The sequence below is a fragment of the Rhipicephalus sanguineus genome, chromosome 6 (assembly GCF_013339695.2).
Source record: "Rhipicephalus sanguineus isolate Rsan-2018 chromosome 6, BIME_Rsan_1.4, whole genome shotgun sequence".
NCBI classification, from domain to species: Eukaryota; Metazoa; Arthropoda; class Arachnida; order Ixodida; family Ixodidae; genus Rhipicephalus; species Rhipicephalus sanguineus.
Genome location: NC_051181.1, coordinates 62690153 through 62714573, shown reverse-complemented (window position 1 = coordinate 62714573; position 24421 = coordinate 62690153). Strand labels below are relative to the sequence as shown.

Below are 24421 nucleotides of genomic sequence, written 5' to 3'. Positions count from 1 at the left end.
TTAAATATGAAATTTCACTTTAAGCCTAAAGGGAAGCGTCTCTGGAATCTTCTACGACACGTTGCCATATGAATGCCCTGTTTACTGCATAATGTTCGTATTCCTTGTTTATTTATGTGCCCAACTCTTTGCTCTGTATATATGGTCTCATTTTTTTTTTCAACTTTTGTGGACAGTATTTAAGTTCAACCCACTCCTGCATGGGCGCGAGAAGGGACTGCAGTATTGTGAAATAAATAAATAAAAATTCCAGGAGCTAGTTGGTTCCAGGGCTAGTTGGTTAGGATTCATAATTTACACGGAGCAGCGCAACACCACAGAGACTAAGAAGAAAAAAATGCAGGAAGTTTGCACGCAGTTGCGAAAAGCTTGGTGCAGCGTAGCTGGTTGATACTCAGCTCGTCGTGCTGCAGCATGGGAAATCGCAACGCCGGCGGCGATTGGATACAGTCTGTAGGTCGAAGAAGCGGCAGCCAAGAGGCGGCGATGGGCGGATCCGGAATACGCGCAAAGCATGCCACTCTGAATGTGTTGAAGTCGCTGTCCCTGAGCCACGGCGTAAGAAACTGCATCGGTTGCTATGGCGACGGCTCGGCGGCTGCCGCTCCTCGACGCGGCGGCGGCTTGGCTATTTTTAGCACAGGTGGTGCGCAGGTATGGCGGTTGCTATGGCAACGGCGGCGCAAGGTTTTTTTTTTTTTTTAACGAACGTCTTACTGACAGCTTTCACAGCTTCGCTGTTAAAGAGACACGTACACAGCGCTATGTTAGAATTTCTTGCCCAATCCCCGAAAATCGGTGTGAGCCATCCACGAAGGTGTTCAGGTTCAATCTATGTAGCGTATTCTAGCGCTGTGTATGTGTGTTCTTCTCAGTCCTTCTCGTGGCGATTCTCCGTGCAAATTATGTTTCTGGAATAGCTCGTTTGAAATTGCAGACGTCAAAACACTAAAATCTTTAAAGGATTGAAGAGTAGTAAAGAAGTGATCTGTCCTATTCGAGAGGTTAATATCACCTTGACGTGACGCGTCGATCGAATAAATATTTGAAACTACGTCAAACTTATATATTGGTTTTATTTCATTACGTTGTTGTAGGCAGTTATCGTTAAGCCACTAATTGATCCCCTTGCCTCCGGTGTCGCAGTGAATAATTTTAGTTACTCGCTGCTGATCTTATATTGGCTGTGTTTTGGCTGGGCTTTCCGGTTTCGTACGAAGACAGCGTTGCTGTTTGCGCGCGTCGAACTTCACGTAAAGGAAGAGTGTTAAGTTTCTTGAACTTAACATTATCCCGTTGCGACAATTCCGACAGAACGTAATTATAACTGCATGTAGGTAGGTCACATGCGGCATTTACATTGAATGTATTCATCCTGAACACGCTACGAACAACAATAAAACCCGCTTGTCCCAGTGCAATAAACATTTTTCCTGCCGCAAGGACAAATTAAGCAAACTTCACAACCCTCTTGTCTGGCACCGCCATAACTCTTATCGCTGTACCCGTTTACGGAATTGTATTGTTCAATATTTTTCTTGCTATAATTTTACCAGTTAGACAGATAGCTGCCAAATATGTTTACTTTTAAATTCAGTACTTCTGTATCCCACCTTACCCTTTCGTCATTGCAAACAAGAACTGATTTGTACAAATGCAGCTATTTTTCCAGAATAATTGAACGCTAAGATTCATTGCCCGGAAATGTTCGTTCTTTGTTCATCACCAATTTTCTGACTGTAGTTTACTTAGAACTCATGCGGTAGCCCACGATGGGCTTGAATATGAAGGAACAAATAAACAACAAGTAAAATATTAACATTTACAAATACTGAATTTCGCACCTTTCTATATAATACAGCACAACCTTTATAAAATCTCTGCACGCAGCAAAAAGTTTTAGTTGAGGAATTTACCAGCTCATCTGAATTTTCTAATCAATTCTCATTATTTCTTTCATTGTACTGCGTGCCTTTGTTTCGTATAATTCATTTCGTGAATGAAATGAGCTATATCTCTTGCAGAGTTTATTATTCTTGTTACTGTGTGTTCGGCATGTCCACTTTGCTTTTATTATTCTTTCATATTTGTTAATAGTTGGTATTGCGATTAATTTATGCAACAATTCCCTGTTACAAGTAATCACCCTACTCAATTATTATTATTCTTACTGTTTAGATGTCCGTATTTGTTCTGGGTTTGTGTAATTTGGTGTTACTTTTTTAATTGGTCAAAGTCCCTCCAGCTATATTTCAAAGCTCTTGGTCCTGCTGCAGTATTGTTACCACGGACCTCCAATATTGCTGTTTCAGTGAACTTGACTTGATGCGCATGCCATTCCATTTGTACAACTTTGTGTGTGTTCCGGTGTAATATACTATTCATTTGAGCGTTGGTACTCTTTCTGTAGATTTTTACGCTTAGGTTCTTTTTTCTTGCGCCAGTACCACATTTCAGACATTTTATCTACAACTGCAGTTAGAAGCTGGCACTCAGCTCCTCACACAATATGCTAACTGATGTCAGGTACAAGCATTCCTTCCGTTGATAGAGCAGAGACGATTTGAAGATTGGCACGACACATACTGGCAGCAAGCGCTCCGGGGCTTAGGAAGATGACTTGCTCGACAAGATTGCCGAGTTGTTGTCACTCCCACAACGCAGATAATTCACACCAGTTGTCCTCGGTAGGTAGAAGGGCACTTTATTTGCAGAAGGGGTTGGCACAGAAACGACGTAAAAAAAAGAAGCAAACGTAATCACAGTTCATACACTTGCCCTTAGAAGAGGCAACGCGCCTGCTTCCATGAGCAGCCCGGCCTCATCAGCCGACGACACCTAGCTTGAGACTTGGCAGCGATCGGGTCGCCTAAATATACCACACAGCGGGGTGCTCGCTGACAAGTTGAAAGAACTATTTGTCAAGGCTCGCTCGCAAGGTATCTCGAAGAGTGCGATCCGTCACCGCCCTATGCGCACGCTGAGAGAGTACACACACGCATTCAGCACCACACAGAAAACTTACACACGGGCCGCACCTTGGGCTAATCGCCCACAAGGAATACTCACACGAGACGCAGCGAGAAATCAGAAATGGTTGTACATTGATGGAGCGATTGATCAAAATGAAAACGTTCGTATTAACAATACGACAGCTTCAAGCTAAGACGGCAAAACAGCAACTACATATGGACGGAATCGGCGATGCAAAGGCAAACGTAATCAGTACAGACAAGGGGGAAAAATAGGGTGTAATTAGTCATGGGGATAAAGATTTACAAGAGCAACATTAAAAGGAACCTATGGCGTAAGGGACATGAAACATGGTTTTTAAACAATGAAAGCAAAGTCGTGGGGATTTAGTGATGGATACAAAGTAACAGCCCTAATATTTGATAATCGAGCTGCACTGACACAGAACACCTTCGTAATGAATGTGGCCAACGGCACTTGCTTTGTTTGCGTTTTCCTGCAGACAGAATATATTTCATGGCATTACTACTTTTATATATACATTGTGCGCCTGTCTTTGTCGCTGGAATGAGTTCCACCATAACAGAAGGAAAGGTGAACACAAGAGAGACGGAAAGGAAGAAGCAGTTTTTTTTTTTTTTTTTGCTTTACACATTCTCCGATCTTTATGAAAGTCCTTGAATTTTATTGAAAAAATTCGTTCCGAGCATAGAAAACATTCAGTGGCAGTTTAATAGTATCACCAACCAAGCACCCTGATTTCATGTAATTCGATGAAAGTACTCTCCGCATGTTCGTTTTATCTCATACTAGTTTTCTTCATAACAGTGCCGCAGTTCTGGCAGGCCCGAGCAGCATGTTTAGACCACATTGAGCGAAAGTTTAAACATCTTGCCTTCTCAACATGCCTTTTAGAAGCGAGGTCACTAAAGCTCCCACTGCACCGAAGGTTCCAGCTATGAGCCTTCAATGCACGTTAATCCCTAAGCCTCCCACAGAAAGTTGTCAAAACGACAACACATTCTGTGCGGTTGAAAAATTGTATTTCATTTTCTGAATATGGCAGTTGAACCGTACAGCACTGCGGCAACCATGATAGGTGAGGAGTGGTATTCGTAACTACTCATATAATAATACTTATTCAGGTTTAACAGGTTCGGGTTCGGGTCACAAGAACAAGATATGATTAAGGGACGTCGTAGTAGAGGGCTCCGGAAATTTCGACCACCTGCCTAACTCTCAGCGCATGGGCCTCAAGCATTTTCGCCTCCATCGAAAATGCGGCCGTCGCGGCCGACTACTCATATAACTGAAACATGTACACAGTTGCGAAAGTGTATAATCAACAGTGTTGCAAGATTTGTTAGAGAACACAAAGGCGTAAGCAGCAAACATAACTTATGACAGTGACCATCATGACCGGTGAAGCATATGGTTACCGCGCCCCTGGACTCGGCCGAAGATGCGATGATGCTTTGCCTATAGAATCGAAAATGATCATGAGAGCTAAAGGAATTGAAAGACACAAGGTTCACAGACGACGAGCCGTGCATGTGAGTCAGCCCTGCCTTCAGCCCAGCGTTGAGCAAGCGTTCAGCCGAAGGACGTCCGCAGCCCAGGCTTCAGCAGTCAACAAGCGCTCACTCCTATAATAACTTCAAATATTTGTTCCGCACGAGTATTCACATTTCTCGATTTCGGTTTTTGTGCAAGAACGCATCAGCTCGCGCACAGCGCTGATAATAACCACTGAACACCTGCTTTGTATACGAGGCTAGAGTATTTTCACAGTATCACAACGTGAGGTTTTGCAAAAACAGCAACAATAACAAAACAAGGGGATAAAGACCACTTTATGAGAAGCCTGACCCAGATGTTAACGTTCACAACGCTTACCAAAACATCATCTCCGTATTTGCGAAGAAAAATTGTTGTTTCATTTGTCAACGTTAGAAACTCAGTGGAGAGCGGCTTCCACGATTCTTTGTGCTACAATTGTTTCTTATAGCAGGCGGTAATTTTCGAAGCAGCCGTCGTCATCCCATTCTAGCCCGATTACAAAATGGAGTCTATAATCGTGGAATCCTTCACCGGTTCAGCGGCTATCGAATTTTATATTTATAGCCGACTACCCGCAAGTACAATATAACTATTTGCGTTAATGTTTCCGCCAGGGATAAAATAACCAGGCGAATACGAACCAGTGCACGCTCTACTGCGGTTTTTCTTTTTACTCTCCATTGCTTCTTCAGCCACAAATGCTGTGCCTTTTAAAGGCACCGCGGTTTGTGAAGAGTTTTTCATACTCTGAACACTACACAACATGCGTTTACTCATGAAACGCCGCAAATAAAAGAAATGTGGCTGCCTTTCAAGTGCTACACTCTTCTGCGCTGTCAACCGTGACATGTCAGCGATCCGTTGACGCTACTGTTTTCGCCGAATTTAGCCCTTCGTTAAGTGCATGAGATCCCAAGTTATAATGGGCGCCATCCTACAGGAACACTTACGTGTTACACTTACGCTGGTGGAATTAATACTCGCTGGCCTTTGACTCCTAGTCAGTGAAGAACAGCTCCGCTCTCTTGCGCTTATCACATATCACCGGCTATTTTGTATAACTCAAATGAACAGTTCGTTCTGCGATTATATTTGGTGGTTAATTTAAGACCAGGGCAGCTGCATTTAGAGTCTTTTTCATTTGCGAATGCTATTTGCACTTACACAATAAGTAAAACTTAGGTCGCGTAGCGTCGCGTTAGTGTGTGTCTGTTTGTCTCCCCCTACCCCTCTAAAACCTTCTTTACACTTCGGCCTTTTTCCCCGCGCAGGGCAGATAGCCGGTGCATGCAATCGATAACCCCCCTGGCTTTTCCTCTTTTCCCTCCTCTTTTGACTTGCTATGGTATCCTGTTCAAACAATTCTTACGAGCGATGTTTGTTTACACGAACATGGGGACCAGGCTCGCTATCGCATGCTTAGACGAACACCTCCACGAGCAACACTTCTTCAAACATGCAATGCAATGCGTCATGGTCACCGTAACCAGGCACTCCAATGCCGTGTGTTCTTCGTCGTAATTCTGGCGTTCCTCAGAGCGCGCTTGAGCGTTTCCACTTAGCATAGATGTAGAGCATCAGTCCCGACCGTAGACCCCCCAGTAGATGAGCGCGTGCACGAGGAAAACAGCGGGAAAGAGAATCCTGGAGACCCAGTCGATGAGCACGGGCTTGGGCCATCGGCCGACGCCCTTCTTGTGCTTCGCGGTGCAGGCCACGATGAGCGCCGTCTCCACGAGACCCAGGAACACGAACAGAATGCTTATGATCATCCACACGTTCATGGCGACCACGTACGACACGCCCGGCATGTGCGCCTGGTACTGAGCTGTCACCAAGCTGAGAAGCGAGGTGACGCTGAGCGTGACGCGGGCCGGCAGCGCCTCGCAGGGCATCCAGAAAGCGGCGAACGACATGAACACAATGACCGTGCTGGGCGCGTACTTGTTGATGAGGTAGTAGCCGGCGCGACGCCGCAGCTCCACGCGGCCGTACAGGCAGCTGAATGTGCCTGCGCAGAGAACAGAGCGTGCAACGGGCCGATTGGGTTACATGTGTTCAGAACAGAAATGACTTCAGACAAAGAAGAAACCACGGTGGTGTAAGGCTAACGAAGTTCTGCCCATCCGCCTTAATAAATTGGTCTTGTAAAAGCAACAGACTTTGTCATGCAATGCGAATCGGCGTTTTCTTTCTTTCTCTCACTATTTCTTTAGCACAAGTGCAGTTTTCATTGCGCATGGTCACCCTGCGGAATAATTTTAGAAATGTATACATGAGGGCCTCTTTATATATACATTTTTATATAGACAGCGCCCTGTCTGTCCTTCGCTTACCGTCCCATGTCATGCGCGGTTTGATCCCGTTTAGGGGCCTGTTTCCTAAGTACAATCCACTAGTGGCTTATACAATGAATCGTGTCTTCAATGGCCAATGTCAGCTGGACGGCCGAGCTGTTGGCAAGAGCTTAGTAGGCGGCGGGCAGAGTTCCGTTGTTGTTTATAACCATAGGCCTCAATACAATACATAAATGTTTTGTCACACGTAGCCTCACACCTGCGCGGATTATATGGTTCATTTTAGCATATACCCGTTACAGTACTTCGGTCAAAACTTCGCAATATCGCTTCACATTTACAAGGAAAACTAAAGGAAGGCATTTATTCAATACCCATTGGTGCTTATCCGCCATTCTAAGTTATGCATTCATTTTCAGTAGTTGTGTTAAGCGTTAAACACGCGTAAGACTGTTTTCTCACGACTTCACCCTTCGGCCAGCCATTCTGATCAGATTATTAGCTTCTAAAAAGAATATTTTCGCAGTGCAAATACAAAAGTGTTATTTCCAAGGTAAGCACTATACAACGATTAAAACATCTCAGTGGTCGAGCGACGCTAAGTTCGAGCGCGAGGACGTGACCGCTGTGCCTCATCAATTGACCCAAAAAGTTCTTCTTATCAAAGAGTAACCCTTGTGATGACGTCTTCCGGTTGCTGCGTAAACACAAAGTAAACAGTGCTCACCGACGTCGAATGACTTCGTGCAGTCCCCGTGACCGACGTAGACAGCCTTGAACTGTGACAGGGACAGGTTCTTCGTGAGGCGGTAGGACTTCCAGTAAAGCATCACCTGCTCCCTAGGGTGCACCACTGCGCAGGAAGAAAAAAGAAAGAGCGCTGCATCAGTTCAAGCGCTATAAGATATGTATGTATAGCAGAATCTCAACGATGAAGTTGTGGCAAATCTATGGACATTAATAAATAAGTATATGTGCCTAAGAGCTCATCGATAATCTATTTCAAAAGATATGGTCGAGCCAACTTCATTACAAGCAAATGAAGCCTGCTTTTTGTTGTTGTTGTTGTTTTTGTTGTTGTATTCAGACCAAAACCAGCGCCGGTGGGTTAACTGTCTTCGCGTCTTTCTGCAATGCATTCCAAGTATCTTCGGCGTATAAACGGCTGAAGAGTTAATATGCTTGCTGGGGTGGAACTTTCTGTAATTTCTTATTGCCAAAAGATCAATTGCAATAAAACTGTCAGTGAAGAAAGCCACGACGTCTCAAGGAGCTAATGAGTGAACCCGTAAAACGCGCCTGCGCTGGTCCTTTGTTTAGGTGTTTCTTACACGGCAATTGTTCAAAGACACAAGTGATAAATAATAGGCACTTTCTTCATGATGCAAGCTCACCAAGCGACTTTGCAAGCTCAGCGAGTTTCTCTAGCCTAGATGAAGTACGCATAAGTTGAACAAAATTTGCCTGCTTCTGACTTGCATTGTTCCGGTGGCTGTAGCCCCCCACTCTTAAAAAAAAAGTTAGTAAACAGTAACTGTAAGTAGATAGGTATAGTAACTGCAGTGGTTAATAACTTTCTTGGCCCGTTACTAACTTTTTGCTACCTGTTTACTACCTACGTTAGCAAAAAGTTAGTAACTGCAAGTGAATAGGTAGTAGCGGCAGCGGTTGCTAACTTTCTTGGACCGTTACTAACCTTTGCTACATATTTACTCCCTGCATCACTTAACGCCATACAGAGTCAGTAACGGAAAAAGGAGCGACAAAAAGGGGGTGTAAATCACTTCTTGTTCTTCCTGAAGTCAACGATTGCTGCACTGCTGTTTCTGTAAATAATAAATACAGAACGTCTGTGCGAAGTGCCCTTGCCCGGCGGTCGAACCGAACCAACACATGGTCAGGCTACAATAACTTTCGTCGCCTACCAGCATCAACATGATCGAGTGCATCCAACGAGCACCGATATGGAAGGACGAAAGCATGAGAACAAGAAGCGACGCATTAACTCGCACAATGACGAAGCGGCTCGCCTTTCCCAACGAACGGCCGCGATCCATTGCTTCCGTCGCTCTTTCTCATGAGGCCCTGCGGTAAATAAGTAAAACCCTGTTGCGGGCGAGTTTTTGTAGGTGTTTCGGCACTCCACCCCACAGCAATTATTATTAGACATCCCTTGAAGTTTCGGCCACCACACATACTGCGAACGTTGCCTATTTCCTTACGGAAACGCGAACAACGCGGTAACACACGTACAACGACGTAAGTAACAACGGCGGTCGTCTGCGTACTTTCCCGAGAGTGATGAGCAAGTTCGCCACCTATGGCGCTTCCGTCAGCGCGCACTGGCGGTGCACAGGCGCTACCACAGCGCGACAGGCTGTGTTAATACAAGGCCAACAAATACCGAGGGTAAGCGAACACAAGTACCTTGGAGTATTGGTCAATGATCGTGATAAATACATGGAGGTACAGAAAATAGCCTTGCCAGCAAAAGGAAAGAGGAATGCTGCAATAATGAAGCACAGAGCGTTGTGGGGATACAATAGGTACGAGGTGCTTCCAGGACTGTTGAAAGGTGTAATGGTTCCGGCGCTTACTTTTGGGAACTCAGTGGTGTGCATGAGGGCAGAGGTGCAATCGGTAATGGATGTAAATCAAAGGACTGTGGGCGCATCGCGTTAGGTGCTCACGGGAAGACGACAAATGAGGCTGTAAAGGGCGATATGGGATGGGCAGGTTTTGAGGCGAGGGAAGCTCAGAGCAAAATAAGGTTCGAAGAAAGGCTGAGGAATAAGAGGGAGAGTAGATGGGCAGAGAAGGTGTTCCGTTATTTGTACAGGAACAGCGTGGACACATAGTGGAGAAAAAAAACGCCAGGCCTGCGCTGAAACCGCAGCACAGTCACAGCGAAAGCTGGAAGAGCAGCGTTTCTAGAGCCCGTTAAGCTCTCTTGGGGCTACAAAACAAGTACACTAGAAAGGTACCCACTACGCCATAAATCACAATTTTTGTGAAGTTGGGAAGCACCTACTAAGCCATTATTCGTCATTCTGCGGAGAAGCGAGGCACCAGCTACACGTCAGTAAGGCATCATGTGCACTTTGTTGACGCGACGACTGATGACGATGAAGAATTATGGCTCAGCCCTTTGTAATGGGTTGGAATCTTTAAACGGCCCACCAGTTATGTAATTTGCATTGGGTGACGCCCGGTCACTATTTCCCTCTCCCGTCATGCTGTATAACATACGTTGACGTGGGAGAGAGACGGGGGGGGGGGGGGCGAAGAACTTTACTGAGACCCCGAGGAAATGGATCATGCGCTTATGGGCTTCCTTGGCAACCAATACAAGTGCACTTGCGAGGAACCCACTACGCTATAAATCAGTGTAATTTTACTGAGACCCCGAGGAAGTGGATCATGCGCTTATGGGCGTCCTTGGCAACCAATACAAGTGCACTTGTGAGGAACCCACTACGCTATAAATCATTGTAATTTTTGAGAAGTAGGGCAGCAGGCACTGTGCCATTTTTCGTCATTCTACGGAGAGCGTTGGTACCTGCTATACGCATGTAAGGCATTATGCGCACTTTGTTGATGCTGTGCCTGATGACGATGAAGAATTATGGCAGAGTCCTTTGTAATTGGTTGGAAGCATTCAACAACCTACTCGTTGCGCAATTCGCATTGTGTGACGCCTGGTTACAGAATTCGCGTTGTGCGACGCTTGGTGCTTATTTTACTCTTCTACCACGCTATATTGCATATGCTAATGTGGTTCCTTTCCGACATGAAGCCTGTATAGGACCTTTTTGCAAAGCAGTTTCAAGCACCGGCATGGCTCAGAGGTTGAATACTGGGCTCCCACGCAGAGGGCCCAGGTGCGAACCTCGTTCCATCCTGGAGTGTTTTTCTTATTTCGTTTTTTTTTTCTTATTTCGAGCGATACTGGTTACGGACACCGGCGGCGGCGGCGGCGGCGGCGGCGGACAACTACGGCGCCAAAAACGGCCGGTGAAATGATCTCATAACAGCTTTCGCTGTAAAAGAACTAGGAGTAATATACGGCTCGTAGTGTAAGCGATATGTGAACAAAGAGCGTTAAGCGAAAAGTCAGAGAGGCGGAGAGGATTTACTGGACGGCAGCTATGGAGAAAAGACCGGCTCTGAGTAACTACCGCAAGGGCAAAAATGAAATAAGGAGGGAGGCATTTTACGGTAATTCAAGGGGAAGCGCTTTACTGTTTGAAGCGAGATCGGGTTGCTTTGGAACGCGTAGTTATAAAGCGAGATTCAGTAAAGAAGAAGAACAATGCACATGCTGTGGGGAAGATAAGGAAACGACGGAGCATGTTCTGATTGAATGTGGAGATATCCACCCAGGTGTACGTTTGGGCACGAGCCTACATGAAGCCTTGGGTTTTAGGGACATCAATGGAAAGCTGAAGACGCCCGCGATAGAAATAAGTAAGAGACGGTTAGAGTATTTAGACAGAAAGGAGAAAAATAAACAGTGGGGAAAATAAGGACATTCTGCCGTAAAGGGCAGAGAACTGGGCTGTGAATCTGCGTGTTTTTTTTTTCTGTAATAAGACGGATTTACTGTAGAAAACAGCGCTAAAAGACGGGACGAAGAAACGGCACAACCACGGCGCTGTTGTTTGTCTCCTTTCTTCGTCCCGTGTTTTAGCGCTGTTCTCTACAGTTAATCATGAACCAACCAGCCTAAATGCGTACCCTACTGAAGACAGATTTGATGGAAGTAGGCGTATTAGGCCAACATGAAAAAAACGAAAACATTTCTTTATTTGTCGAGCCTGTGGCACTTTTATCACCGCCCCGTTATAAAGGGGACGCTCATAGCATCTATCCATCCACTAGGCGTATAACTGGAGAACCGCATATCCGCTCATTCAACAGGTAGGCGTCCCATCCGTAACAAATTATTTATACCCTGTTTACTCCTTCCGCCACGCGGGCGCCTGCCCGACTACACAGGCAGCGGAGAAATGGTGGTGGGGTTCGCAGGGGTGCCAGTGGAGTCGAACGGGTTAATGGGTCGAAGAAGGCGTCGCATTCCATACAAAAGTTCCCTTTTCCAAGCTTTCGGTGTATACAGTGCCTTGGGCTGTCTCCCTCGGTGGACCGTCTTTGGCAGTGTGTAGAGACCATGTGTTCGTAGGCTTGTGAGTCACTCGAATGCCTTTTTTGTTTAGAATACGGGCGATGGTTTCGCTGACGCCTCAGACATACAAGATAGTGTGGTGCTTCTGTTGTGTTGTTGATTCACGGACCGGACGCTGAATTCCTCGGCGAGCGTTGCCGTGCTTTTCGAATAAAGGTTTTTGGGTAGCTCCTCTTGGTGAGTTCCTTGACTAGCGTTTTGTTTTTCATTTGCTTAATTGCGCACGTCGCTATTGGTGCTTGTGTCTCTGTACCCTTGCGTTAATGGCCGACTGGACGAATTTCGGAGGGGTGGGGAGCCTGGGCGGGGTGGGGAGCCTCTTTGCCTAGGTGCCTGGCGGCAGCGATTACTAGCTTTCTCGGACCGTTACTAACGTTTTGCTACTTATTTACTCCCTACATGACTTAACAGTTAGTAGCTGCTGCAACCGTAACTAACTTTTTGCTACCTGTTCACTACCTACGTTAAAACACAGTAACTACAAGCAAAGAGGTAGTAACTGCAGCGGCTACTACCTTTCTTGGACCGTTGCCTCATTGCTACCCGGCCGTTAAATACTTACCCTACAATTGTAGATATAACCTAGTGTGTGAATTTATAAATGAAATCGTCTTGACATATCACTTTTAAGCAGGAACTGGCGAAGAAAATGTCCGTGGGTCAAGCAAAGACTACAGTTTAGTACATTGTCTCGGCCGTTGTATATAAAAATGCCTTGTTGTGGCAGTTCTACATAAAATAGACATGATATATTGCTTTTTACTACGGTTGATTAACAGTCCTGTGGTACGACCATGAGTAGACAAATCAGGTAGTAGGCTATAGAACTATAGGTCAATCTTTATAATTATTCATCCTAAAACACAGCTGCTTACCGGTACCAAATGTGTTCCCCGAAGGAACGCCTATAAATAATGCTGGAGCCGCTTAACAAGTACATGTCGCGTAGCGAAGTTGTAGTTACGTATGTGTGCTCTTCTCATTCATGATTCTCCGTGCATAATTACCCGAAGTTTGTCTCGTAATTCTGGCTTTGTGAATTTTAGCAGTATGAGCCATTACGTGGGAATATTACCACGTTAGGAACGGTTACTACCTTTTTTTTTTCTTACAACCTTTATTTTGCTACCTATAGTTAGTAACGACAAGGGTAGTAACGGCTACTAATTGTAGTTAGTGATGGCAAGTGTAGTAGCAGTTACAATCCTTGCCATTACAAAGTGCAGGGCAGCAACATATGTGACAAACAGTTACTGCCAGAAGTTAGCAAGTGCAGCTGCCTTTTCTTTATTTCAAGAGTGCACCCCTCCAAACACCGTCGAACACTTACAATAAAGCTTTCACGCGCTCCGATTCGGCCTGCCATAAGCGTGCATTGCCAACCTGTCATTTCACTGTCTTCCTGCGACGAGGGTTGACTTCACGATGGACCTGTGCCTTACATAGTATCGTTTTATGGCAAATCGGATTAACACTAAGAGATGAGTTTCGACACTAACTTGAGAGTTACCCCTAGCCACTCTTTTGATAACACAGAATGAAAACAATGAAAGCAGTTAGTTATTTTCGATTAACTGATACCTCATTAACGTTAGCGTCTTTTTAGAACTTCTTCGATTCACTATTTGTCTTTTTGACTTGTCATTCGGCACTTTTTTTTTCGCCTAGAATAACGGGAATATTCCAGTACGTTACCATCTGAGTGAAAGCAACGCTCGCCACCTCAAAGTGTGTCTTTCAATAGCAACACTGTATGCCCCCCAAAATGAAAATTTTTGCTACAACATTCTGCTATATATATTGGAAAAACAAGACAGACAGAGGTATATCATTCAATCGCTTATTAAGTAAGTAATTATTTACTGTTTCATCAAAAATTTCGCCGTTATCCAAACACGTTATTCGGAAGCCGATGCATTGGGGCACCATTGCCCTTTTTTCGTTCGCTTGTCCTCAGTCAGACCTCTGCTTGAACGCTTCTCTTGACGTATTGTTAGTTGTCACTTACGTATTTAGGAGTTATGCGGCTTATTTGGGACTTTAGAATAAGCGTCTTTTCTAAGCGCTATAAGCGTTTTTTTTTTTAGAATAAGCGTCTTTTCTCTGGGAAGAATAAGCGAAGAAGTGAGTTGAAGTCATGGTCTGCCTGAAGACTACTTTTCCTAGCCAGGCATCTTGTTTCACAGGCCATATGTGCGTAAGTAAAATGGACAATGGCCGTAAATGTAATGGACCTTTTGAGAGAATATATTACCAATGGACAAAGTGGCCGTTTAAAAAGAGATACGGCGCGGAGATAAGGCTTATAACTGCAGTTGGTGTTACTATTCACTTAAGGTCACGTTTATTTTTTTATTCCACGCCAACTGTCCCAGCCTTGGCGCTCGACCACCTGCGATTTAAATGAAAAAAATCGAAGAAAATCTATCCAAAGCCAGAAGCCTTCCGCCAAAATATTATTGGCGAAAAAAGTTTTTCAGTGCCGCAAACCGTATGTTAAGTTTTTCGGAAAGCTCTAAACTATGGCTCGTAAAATGCGTTTTCAAAAAATCTCTTCTTCATAAATTAGGCTAGGACAAATTTTTCCCTACATAACGATCGTAGGCTTCTCACTTAAAATACGTTTCACGAAGGTTTACGCTTTCGTGGGTTCTTTTATGCAGCCTTAAATATAGACAATATGACCCATATTGGGGATTTTTTTATAGAAAAGCGACATTCAGTGAAATGTAATATTTTCTTTGAACTGATCGCCAAGAAGTTTTACTGTAGGCCAAAAATAGCTTGAGACGTATATGGCGTGAAATGGTGTGTACAGCTGGCTACAAAGTTGCAAAAGAGTTCATTTTCGCACATGTTTAGTCGTAAATTTAACATTGAGGTGCTCCTACTAAAGTTATGCTAAACAGCTCATTTACTAGCAACGTTAGTTGTCTACTGATTGAGCAAGTTTTATCAAAAGTATTTTCTGTTTTAAGCAAGAACGAAAATTTTTGACGTTGTGTTCTGCCGGTGTCTCTTCTTGCTCGTGCTTTGCCTTCGCAGGAACTCGTCTAGCGGTAAGTACAACCTATGAGGGCGCGAGGTTCGCCACGGAACAGCTAGACAACCTAATCATCTTTGTCCGTGCTTATATACTTGCGAGTATTGGCCTGAGTCAACCAGAAATGCGAACCCCGGTGGAGTGAATTTAGCCACATGCAGCTGTCCATTGAAGCTGGCACAGTGTGCTTACGCAAGAGCGCGAAGTGACACCGATGCGCGCAACACCCCGTTGCCTGCGCAAAGATTTAAAAATCATAAAAAGAACAGATTAGTTGCCTTAACACAGCAGATAAGTTGCACTTATGAACCAACACAATCGTATACAAGTGATGGGTATATTTATAAGTGAATCGTACCTAAGTGATGATTGTTTGTCGAGTGACCGTGAATAGGTGCAAAAGTACAACATGCATTTCATATTACAGCAACATAACTTTTCCTTAATCGTAGTGTTCTTCCCACTTTTAAACCTTTGCGCAGGCAACGGGTTGTTGCGCGCATCGGTGTCACTTCCCGCTCTTGCGTAAGCACACTGTGCCAGCTTCAATGGACAGCTGCATGTGGCTAAATTCACTCCACCGGGGTTCGCATTTCTCGTTGACTCAGGCCAATACTCGCAAGTATATAAGCACGGACAAAGATGATTAGGTTGTCTAGCTGTTCCGTGGCGAACCTCGCGCCCTCATAGGTTGTACTTACCGCTAGACGAGTTCCTGCGAAGGCAAAGCACGAGCAAGAAGAGACACCGGCAGAACACAAATTCAAAAATTTTGTTCTTGCTTAAAACAAAAAGTACTTTTGATAAAAATTTCTCAGTCAGTAGACAACTGATGTTGCTAGTAAATGCGCTGTTTAGCATAACTTTACTAGGACCACCTCAATGTTAAATTTACGACTCAACATGTGCGAAAATGAACTCTTTTGCAACTTTGTAGCCAGCTGTACACACCATTTCACGCCATATACGTCTCAAGCTATTTTTGGCCTACAGTAAAACTTCTTGGCGATCAGTTCAAAGGAAATGTTACGTTATACTGAATGTCGCTTTTCTGTGAAAAAATCCCCAATATGGGTCATATTGTCTGTATTTAAGGCCGCATAAAAAACCCACGAAAGCGTAAACGTTCGCGAAACTCATTTTAAGTGTGAAGCCTACGATAGTTATATAAGGAAAAATTTTGTCCTAGCCTAATTTATGAAGAAGAGATTTTTTGAAAACGCATTTTACGAGCCATAGTTTGGAGCTTTCCGAAAAATTTCACATACGGTTTGCGGCACCGAAAAATCTTTTTCGACAAAAGTAGTTTGGCGGAAGGCTTCTAGCATTGGATAGATCGTCCTTGATTTTTTTTCATTCAAGTCGCAGGTAGTCGAGCGGCAAGGCTGGGACAGTTGGCGTGGAATGACCCATATATGTTTGTCTGTTAAGTAATACGTTGTTGTTGTTGTTGTATTTTGTCGCGTGCTGTCTTCACAAAGTCTTCTCTTTCACTCGTTTACATCCCCTTTCCCCTTCCCACGTGCAGGGTAGCAAACCGGAGACTGCTTCTGGTTAACCTTCCTGTCTTTCTTTTCTCCCTCTCCCTCTCTCTCTCTCTCTCTCTCTCTCTCTAATACCTTGCGAGCCAAAGTCAATATGGAGGGGGGCAGGAACTTAGAATAAATTGAAACAGTAAGCCGAAAGCTAGGAAACTACACACCTACGGCCAGGCAAGGCTAACGTCATTTGCGAAACACCCGCGAATTCACGAGTGCGCGAGGCTGACAAGTCAGTATAACAACAGCTTTTACTTTTTTTTAAATAAACACATCAGTGGTGCAGACGGGGAGGATGCAATTATTGTGATGGTGATGATGACGATGATGAAAACATATACTTGTAAAAAAAAGAGTTTGTGGGGCCAAAGCACGGCCCCGCTACATGGTCGGCGTCCCTTGTCCGGCACACCGCATGACGAGGCCCCATCTCGCGGCCGTCTCACCAGAGCCCCTTGGGACTCCAGCGAGGATCAGTTGAGGAAGGCAGTCTCCCATGCCTATCGGGAAGGGGCAGAAGAAGCGGACAGGTGTAGACTTTTTCGTACATGCCCATACCCTGTAGAAGAGGTCACAGGTCTCTCCACTGTGCGGGCACCACCCATCCGTGTTCGGATCGAAATGTTTGAGAAGTGCAGGACATATTTCGAACAGTGAACGTGCGCGTTACACAAAAATTAGCGTAGCTTGTACGAGAGGCGCAATCACAAAGAGACAGCGGAGCTGACGGGCACCTATGTAATCCTGACTTTTGCTGGGTTGATAAGCTTTGCAAATTTTCTCTTCCTCTATTTATTTCTTCTCTGTTTTTTCTGTCGTCTTTCTCTGTTTATTTTTATTTATTTATTTCTCTCTCTCTCAATTTCTTTCTCGCTTGTTCTCCCAGTTTCATTCCTGTCTTTATTGCTCTCTATTTTTTGCTTGCTTCCTCTTCTTTCTACGCGTTTCTCTCTATCTCTTCCTTCTTTAATTATCTCGTTCTCTTTCTCATTCTTTCTACACTATTTTTTACTCTCTGCCCTCCTCCTTACGCTCACTTCCCTTTTCCACGCCCTTGCTGCACTGTGTTGTACGAAGCTACGCTATGCTCTGCTAGCGTGCCTGGATAGCCGAGTGATTAGGACGCTCGCCTTCGGATTGATGGTACGCGGGCTCGAATCCCGCCTCGTGAATAACTCTTTCTCCGCAAGAATTTCTCTCTTTCTTCCTTTCTCTCTCTCTCTGTACTGCTTCTCTCACCAATCAGGGTTATTACAGGCCACGCCGGAGATATCGGCGCATGTGTTCTGGGAGCGAAGCAGGAGAGGATGTAGAGAGCGCGTGCCGGTTCGTGATGATGATCATTTCTGTTTCCGGCGGACAAATTACGGCGAGCTTAAACAGCTTCGTATTAAAACAGTATATACTGTGCACGCTTGGCCAGCTTCCTTGCACTGCTGCCAGCCTTCCTTTTCAAGTCCCCGTTCCTGTTGCCTCTCCAAGCCCTATCCGTGACGTGGAGAAGCGGGCCAGACACATTACACTCAGGCCAACCGCTCCACTTCACTGCCGTTAACGTTTTCTCTTTTAGCTGTCATACCCGACTCTATACAAGATTCCCTGATAGAGGACCAGCGAAGTTATAGCATTGCGGATCTCATCATCAAAACAGCGTCGGCGCCGCTCTGTCCTCTCTCTAGGCGAAACGCTTTCACGCAAACCGCGTCCCCACGAGGTCGCAGTGCAAGGGAACAACGTCCGTCCGCACCATAAAGCGCAATGCGAAAAGAGCGTTCCTTATACAAAAGCGTGCTTGAAGCTTATTCGCACGCCAGAGAGAACACATGCATAAGGCACAAAGAATGTCCCTTCCAACCACCGAAGTGTTCGGCGGGATCCTCCGGCAGCGGAGACGGCGCCGGAGGAGCAATGCGTCTCCCCTCCGCGTCGGAAGCAAATCTGATTATTCAGGGTGGAAGGCAGGCTTGCTTCTTGGATGCGAGTGCCCCATCAAAAATTTACGGACGACGACACGGGTAATAGAAACTGACACGCGTGCGAGGACACTGAATAAGATATGTCCTTCGTTGCCTCAAGTTGATGCTGGGGGACAATGGCATCCCTCGTAGTTGCATATTACATTTCGGCGTGTCAGAAGAAACAGAGTGAGAAGTACACATGAATCTGAGGTCTGCTGCAAACCCGAAACACAAAGAGGCCACAAGACTAGTGTTGTTTCGCGAGGCGGTAGCAAAAAAATAAATTATGTTTTTCTGCTCATCGCCTTTATGCATACGGGATAATAAGTAATACAATTTCATGGGCGAATTTAAGCATTAGCAACAGCGTAAAGCAATAGCAATAAGGAGAATATTTTACGTGCATTTTTTTAATAAACTTAAATTAGTAATTAATGCTGGTGCTGCATTGTTGCCCTGTCCTCGTTTTCTTTTCGAATTCTTGAAGTGCTCATTAGCTACGACGTCATCTACGACTTGCTAAAAGACAAGAGAATTAAGTGTTTAACCTTTCACGCATTTGACTGCTCTAAGGAGGCCAGCAATATTCTATATTTATTGCTAGTGTATTCTGTACATAATAAATAAAAAACTTTCCAGAGAGGATCGATACCCCATCCATCATATGCAACAATTGCGGTAGATGAGCACCATGGCCGCAACGTCATACTCATCAAGCAAAACTGCCAAAGAAATTAGGCAATACATTTAGATTCTTTACGTTATACTGACCATTGGTTTAAAGACACATACTTAAGCACGAAAGTTAATCATTAGTGAATGAAAATAAAATCAAAGTATATCCGATCGAGCACTGCTCTGAATACACGAGCGCAGGCCAACATAGGTCGTCTACGCTGTGAAACAAAAACGATATAGAGAAAAAGAGCGAGGGAAGGTATTCCACTCCACGAGAGATATTAACAAGAGTTCTCATCAGCTGCTCTCATCAGTTCTCATCAGCTGTTCCACACAAGGCGTAAGGAGATAAAAAAAGACAAAAAAATACAAGGTGAAAGGCGCATGCAATTCATCAATCGCAACGGTAATTCACGCTAGCTAATATGCAGATTCATGGGCGTTTGTCTGTTACCTATACTACCGACTTCCTTTAGCAAGATCTGTCCCCGAGAAGCCTCAGTGGGAATACCGCGAAGCGCTACCACTTGCACATTTGGCCTTAGAATGTCGAGAAACAAATTCTAACAAATTACTCCGATAATATAAAAAATAAATGCTTTCCGGAAGTGCAACCCTGATTCTAACGGGGACGAAATGCAAAGGTTATACTTTGTACGCTGATTCTCGGTGAAAATGTAGCTTGCGAATACATTTAGCTAAGTATGGCGATGAAAATTACCGTAATAAAATTGGAGCGTCTTGCACTAATGGCGCAAGGCTCGCTCACAGCGAACCTGGTCGGCACCTAGCTGGTCCTGGCTTGGCGAGGTGACGCCTGTGTTTGCTAAGTTTTGCAAAGTTCTGCAAGGTGATGCCTAGTTTTCCTAAGATTTGATAGTTTTATATTAAGGTAAGTACGACGAAGCGTTTTCTAGAATTTATCAATTATTGTTCGATTATTCATTGGTTGTGGATTGGTTACCACAATACATTGGTCATGCATTTTTTGGTTTAGGCAAAGCTCATCCAGGCATTTTCTAGAATTTATTGGTCATCCGTCGGTTATCGATTACCTATTGAGTGGCTATCGAATGGTTATCACAAGGTAGCGGCCATGCATTTGGGTCAGGTAAACCTCATCCATGCATTTTCTAGTATTTATTGCTTATTGATCGGTTACCGATTAAGCACTGATTGTCTATCGATTGGCTACTAATTGGTTATCGACTGGCTATCACTGGGATTTGACCATGTATTTGGGCAGTGCTAAGCGCATCCAAGCGTTTTCTAGAATTTATTCGTTACTGATCCATTATTGATTAGCTATTGACTGGCTATCGATTGGCTATCACTAGGCAGGGATAGTTAGGCTGAGCTCAACTAGTCTCAACATGCTTAGCTATACTCAACTAGGCTTAACTAAGCTATATAGGCTATGCAAAGCTAGGCCAAGTTTTTGCGATCGCCGCACGCAGAACGAAGGAAAGGTGACATTCAAGGACTCGCTTTTCCTCGTTAGACACAATATTAATGAGAGTAACAGACAATATTACCAAGGAAACTATGGGGGATCTTATGTGTTGTAATTGGGATACAAATGTGAAGAAAGTGAAGTGGACGAAAAGATAACTTGCCTCCGGCAGGTACCGAACCTGCGACCTTCCAATAACGCGGCCGATGCTCTACCACTGAGCTACGGCGGCAGTCATCCCCCCCCCCCCCCCCCGTCCACTTTATAGGGTATACATGTGCATTCAAACCTAGGAGTGTTAGCGCCAATCGCAGCCATGGCGGCGAGTGTGGAACACTCTTTTGTCTGTCTTTTGGCGTCACGACGTACGCGATCTTTACGAGCTGGCAGCTGACCAGTAATCTCTCGCATACTACCTGAAGGCATCATGTCTGCCAGAACGGGACCCTCGCTATGAATGAAGGAAAGAAGATTACTTTCAAGGGCTCGTTTTTCTTTGTCAGGCACAATAGTAATGAGAGCTAACAGACAGTAATACAAAGGAAAGTATAGGGGACGTTATATGTAATAATTGGGATATAAATGTCAAGAGAGTAAAGAGGACGAAAGAAAACTTGCCGCCGGCAGGGACCGAACCTGCGACCTTCGAATAACGCGTCCGATGAGCTACCACTGAGCTGAGAAGCTCAAACAGTTCTGCTGTTAAATGTCTAATTTAATTGTTTCATCGGGATATCTGTAGCACGTTCCATGACAACAAGTTCGGGAGCAAGGATTCTATAATGGAAAATAACATCTTTAATGGGTATTCATTAGTGTATGCAGCAACGCACAGCGAACACTTATCTGTGACACATGTGAGCGTGCATGAAGGACAAGCAATTGAAAAAGGAACAAAGGTATAGCCTCTTCAGCCTTCACACTTTTTCTCTTTAGCTCTTTCGACAGAAGGTATGCACCTCAATAGAGACCTGTAGAAAGTGTTTTCTACTCACGGCTGCTGAGTTGCATGTCGCAGAATTGATTGTCGTGAGGGAACCTGCTGAGATCCATGTTGCAGGCCAGCTTGAGGGAGACGCGGGCGGCCAGGAAGAACTGGCCGGACGGTTCGAGCGTGATGTAGGCGTACGGGAAGATCACCTTGTCTAGGCGTCCGTCAGCCGAGTTCTTGAAGTACACCTCGGGCGTCCATAGTTCTGGGTACCAGCGAGGGTCGACGACGATCTTGTTTTTGACGCGCCCGCTGAGCCGCCAGTCGTACCAGTGCACGTGCAGAAATAGATCCTCTTCGACAAACTGCGTCGAGAAGGTTCAGTGGGATTATTACAACAGCACTGTGACACATGATGGGTTATCGCTAGGCTTCTGTGAATATTCGAGCACTTCGAATATTCGAACAAGTATTACAGTATTCGAATTCGCTTCGGCACAGAATTTAAGTTGTCCGAAACTTCGAAGTACTATTCGAAATTAACGAATAGACCAGTGTTGCGGAATGGTGAGGTGAGACGTATTAGGTGAGATCGCGCAAGCCGGTGTACGAAAGCTTGCAGTGAACACAAGCATCGCAATAGCATCAATACGCATCACAACTTAGGGAAGGGCTTTTTTTCGATCGCCGACGGCGACAGAAGCAAAAACAATGAAGTGAAGGGTGGGGCAACAGCAGGCGGCGAAAAAAGTAGCAAGGCGTAAGGGGGGTTATGTCACCGCCGTAGTTTCGCACGATGGATACCAACGGCATAGAGCCGCGGTTGCGCGAGGAATGGAGACAAGCTTCGGAGCAACACAGTCTATATAAGGACAAAATTGTAGTAGGCGCGTTGCTTATACATGTACCATGCTTGCAATCAGCCAATCCATAATAAAAATACTGCTTTATTGTTAAATTCGAGGCTCTGACTTGCTAATGTTTGAAGTTTGAAAAACAGCGTGTGAACGAAAACGTTGTCTATTTGCGGAAAAAGACGTAATTCCATTCCCATTCCATTCCTCCAAGCGCTGTCCCTATTCCATTCCCATTCCATTCCGAGGTCGCGAAATGTGGAATGATTTCGGAGTCATTCCAATTCTGGAGTGGCAAATCCGCAACACTGCAATCAGGGGCGTAGCCAAGGGGGGGGGGGGGGGGGTTGGGGGGGTTCAAACCCCCCCCCCCCCCGAAATTTTTCAGTTTTGCTTGCGTATATAGGCACGCACACATACAAACGCACGCACGAACATATATAAAGTATGGTTGAACCCCCCCCCCCCCTCCCGAAAAAAATTTCTGGCTACGCCCCTGACTGGAGTAGACATATATGAACCGCATGAAAGCCCCTGTAAAGATGGTTTTGCTGGATTGGAGCGATGCTATACCGTGAGCACACCTATCCAGGGGAAATCCGCGTTGCCGCGAAGGCCCACTTCAAGCTTAAATGAACATATAACCCTCACATCGATTCATCATTTTTTTAAGTTTAAAAGCTTCTTATACCGACTTTTATGCTCTAAGTATAGTAAATATTAAAACGTAACGTATTTTGCAGGTTATCACTTGCATATTTGCACATGCATTGTCTAAATTTTAAAATATATTGTGGAGGTTAGTTGGGTAATGACAAGTATGCTGATTTTTCTTTATAATATGCGATATACACTATTCGAATTCGATTCTAAATTATTCGACTACCAAATCACTATTCGCTTCGAATTAACTTCGAACCTAAAACCTACTATTCGAATATGGCTCTAAATTTCGCCGACTCCGCTGATTCCACTGACACTGAAGTCCCTGACAGCGAGTAGCAGTTATTTGTCCTGACGTCTTCATATGGGGAGAGATTTGCGGCGTCATTTTCGTAATCCTGCATGATCATTGCTATAAACGCTACTTGACGACTGATGCCCGTCGTCCTCTCGCTCTGATCAGTGGTCATCGTCACCAACATGCCTGTAACTGTCGTGTTAATCATGTTTCATAGTTCATAAACTTTAACTTAAGCCAACCGTAAAAAAAATAATAAAGAAGTCGAAAGGTTAGCTTGTTTCTTAGTTCAATTGTAACGAAAAGTAAAGCATTCTTTGTCTCTTTGTAAAAAAAAAACAAAAGAAAAGGTTTGAAATGTCTTTCTCATCACCTTAGCCCACTACCGCCTTTTTCCTCCGTACGAATCCGAGAACCGTACTTATCCTGACACACAGCAGCGTTTGAGCCGGCTACTACCTTCATTTAAAAGCATGCAGTCGTTGGATTTTTACTTAACACTCAATATGTGTAGAGCGATGAATACTTCATGCGCCAACGCCAATATTAACACGGCTGTATCAGGTTGCAAACACACCTGTAATCATGTCTTCGGCAGCAATACTCCCGAACTACTAAGCCCGTCTAAGTGTGCCCAATGGTCCTCTAAACAGTCTTTTTTTTTTTTTCAATGTGCACTCTGGGCTGCTTAACCCTTTCGAGAGGAAGAAAAACAAAACAAGATGGATAAGTTATCCAGTGACTGTAATGACTGGCTGCCCGACCATAAAGAAATTTAAACAAAAATACAACGGAGATACTGCGTACCGGAAACACGTTCAAGTATTGCAGGCGCGTGCAACGCAAAAGACGGCGAATAATTTTCTCACCTGCCGCCCTTCGTCCACCGAACGAATGTTGAGCACCGACACCGACACGTTCACCGCAACAGGTTGACCTGGGAAACAGATGCGTACATGGTCGCTGATTGTTCGAGCCATTTTCTTATTC

General features: G+C 44.8%; 1 protein-coding gene across 1 annotated transcript in view; it reads right to left on the bottom strand.

Annotated features, from left to right (window-relative positions):
* Window positions 1-4225: 4225 nt before the first annotated feature.
* Window positions 4226-24421, bottom strand: part of LOC119395832 (glycine receptor subunit alpha-2) — a 71008-nt gene continuing 50812 nt past the window's right edge. The window contains exons 3-6 of the mRNA XM_037662842.2: window positions 24301-24368; window positions 21681-21981; window positions 7558-7683; window positions 4226-6544 (exon numbers count right to left, since the gene is read on the bottom strand). Coding sequence (XP_037518770.1) covers window positions 6111-6544; window positions 7558-7683; window positions 21681-21981; window positions 24301-24368 — 929 coding nt within the window. The 3' untranslated portion in view covers window positions 4226-6110. The remainder of the gene's footprint in view (window positions 6545-7557; window positions 7684-21680; window positions 21982-24300; window positions 24369-24421) is intronic.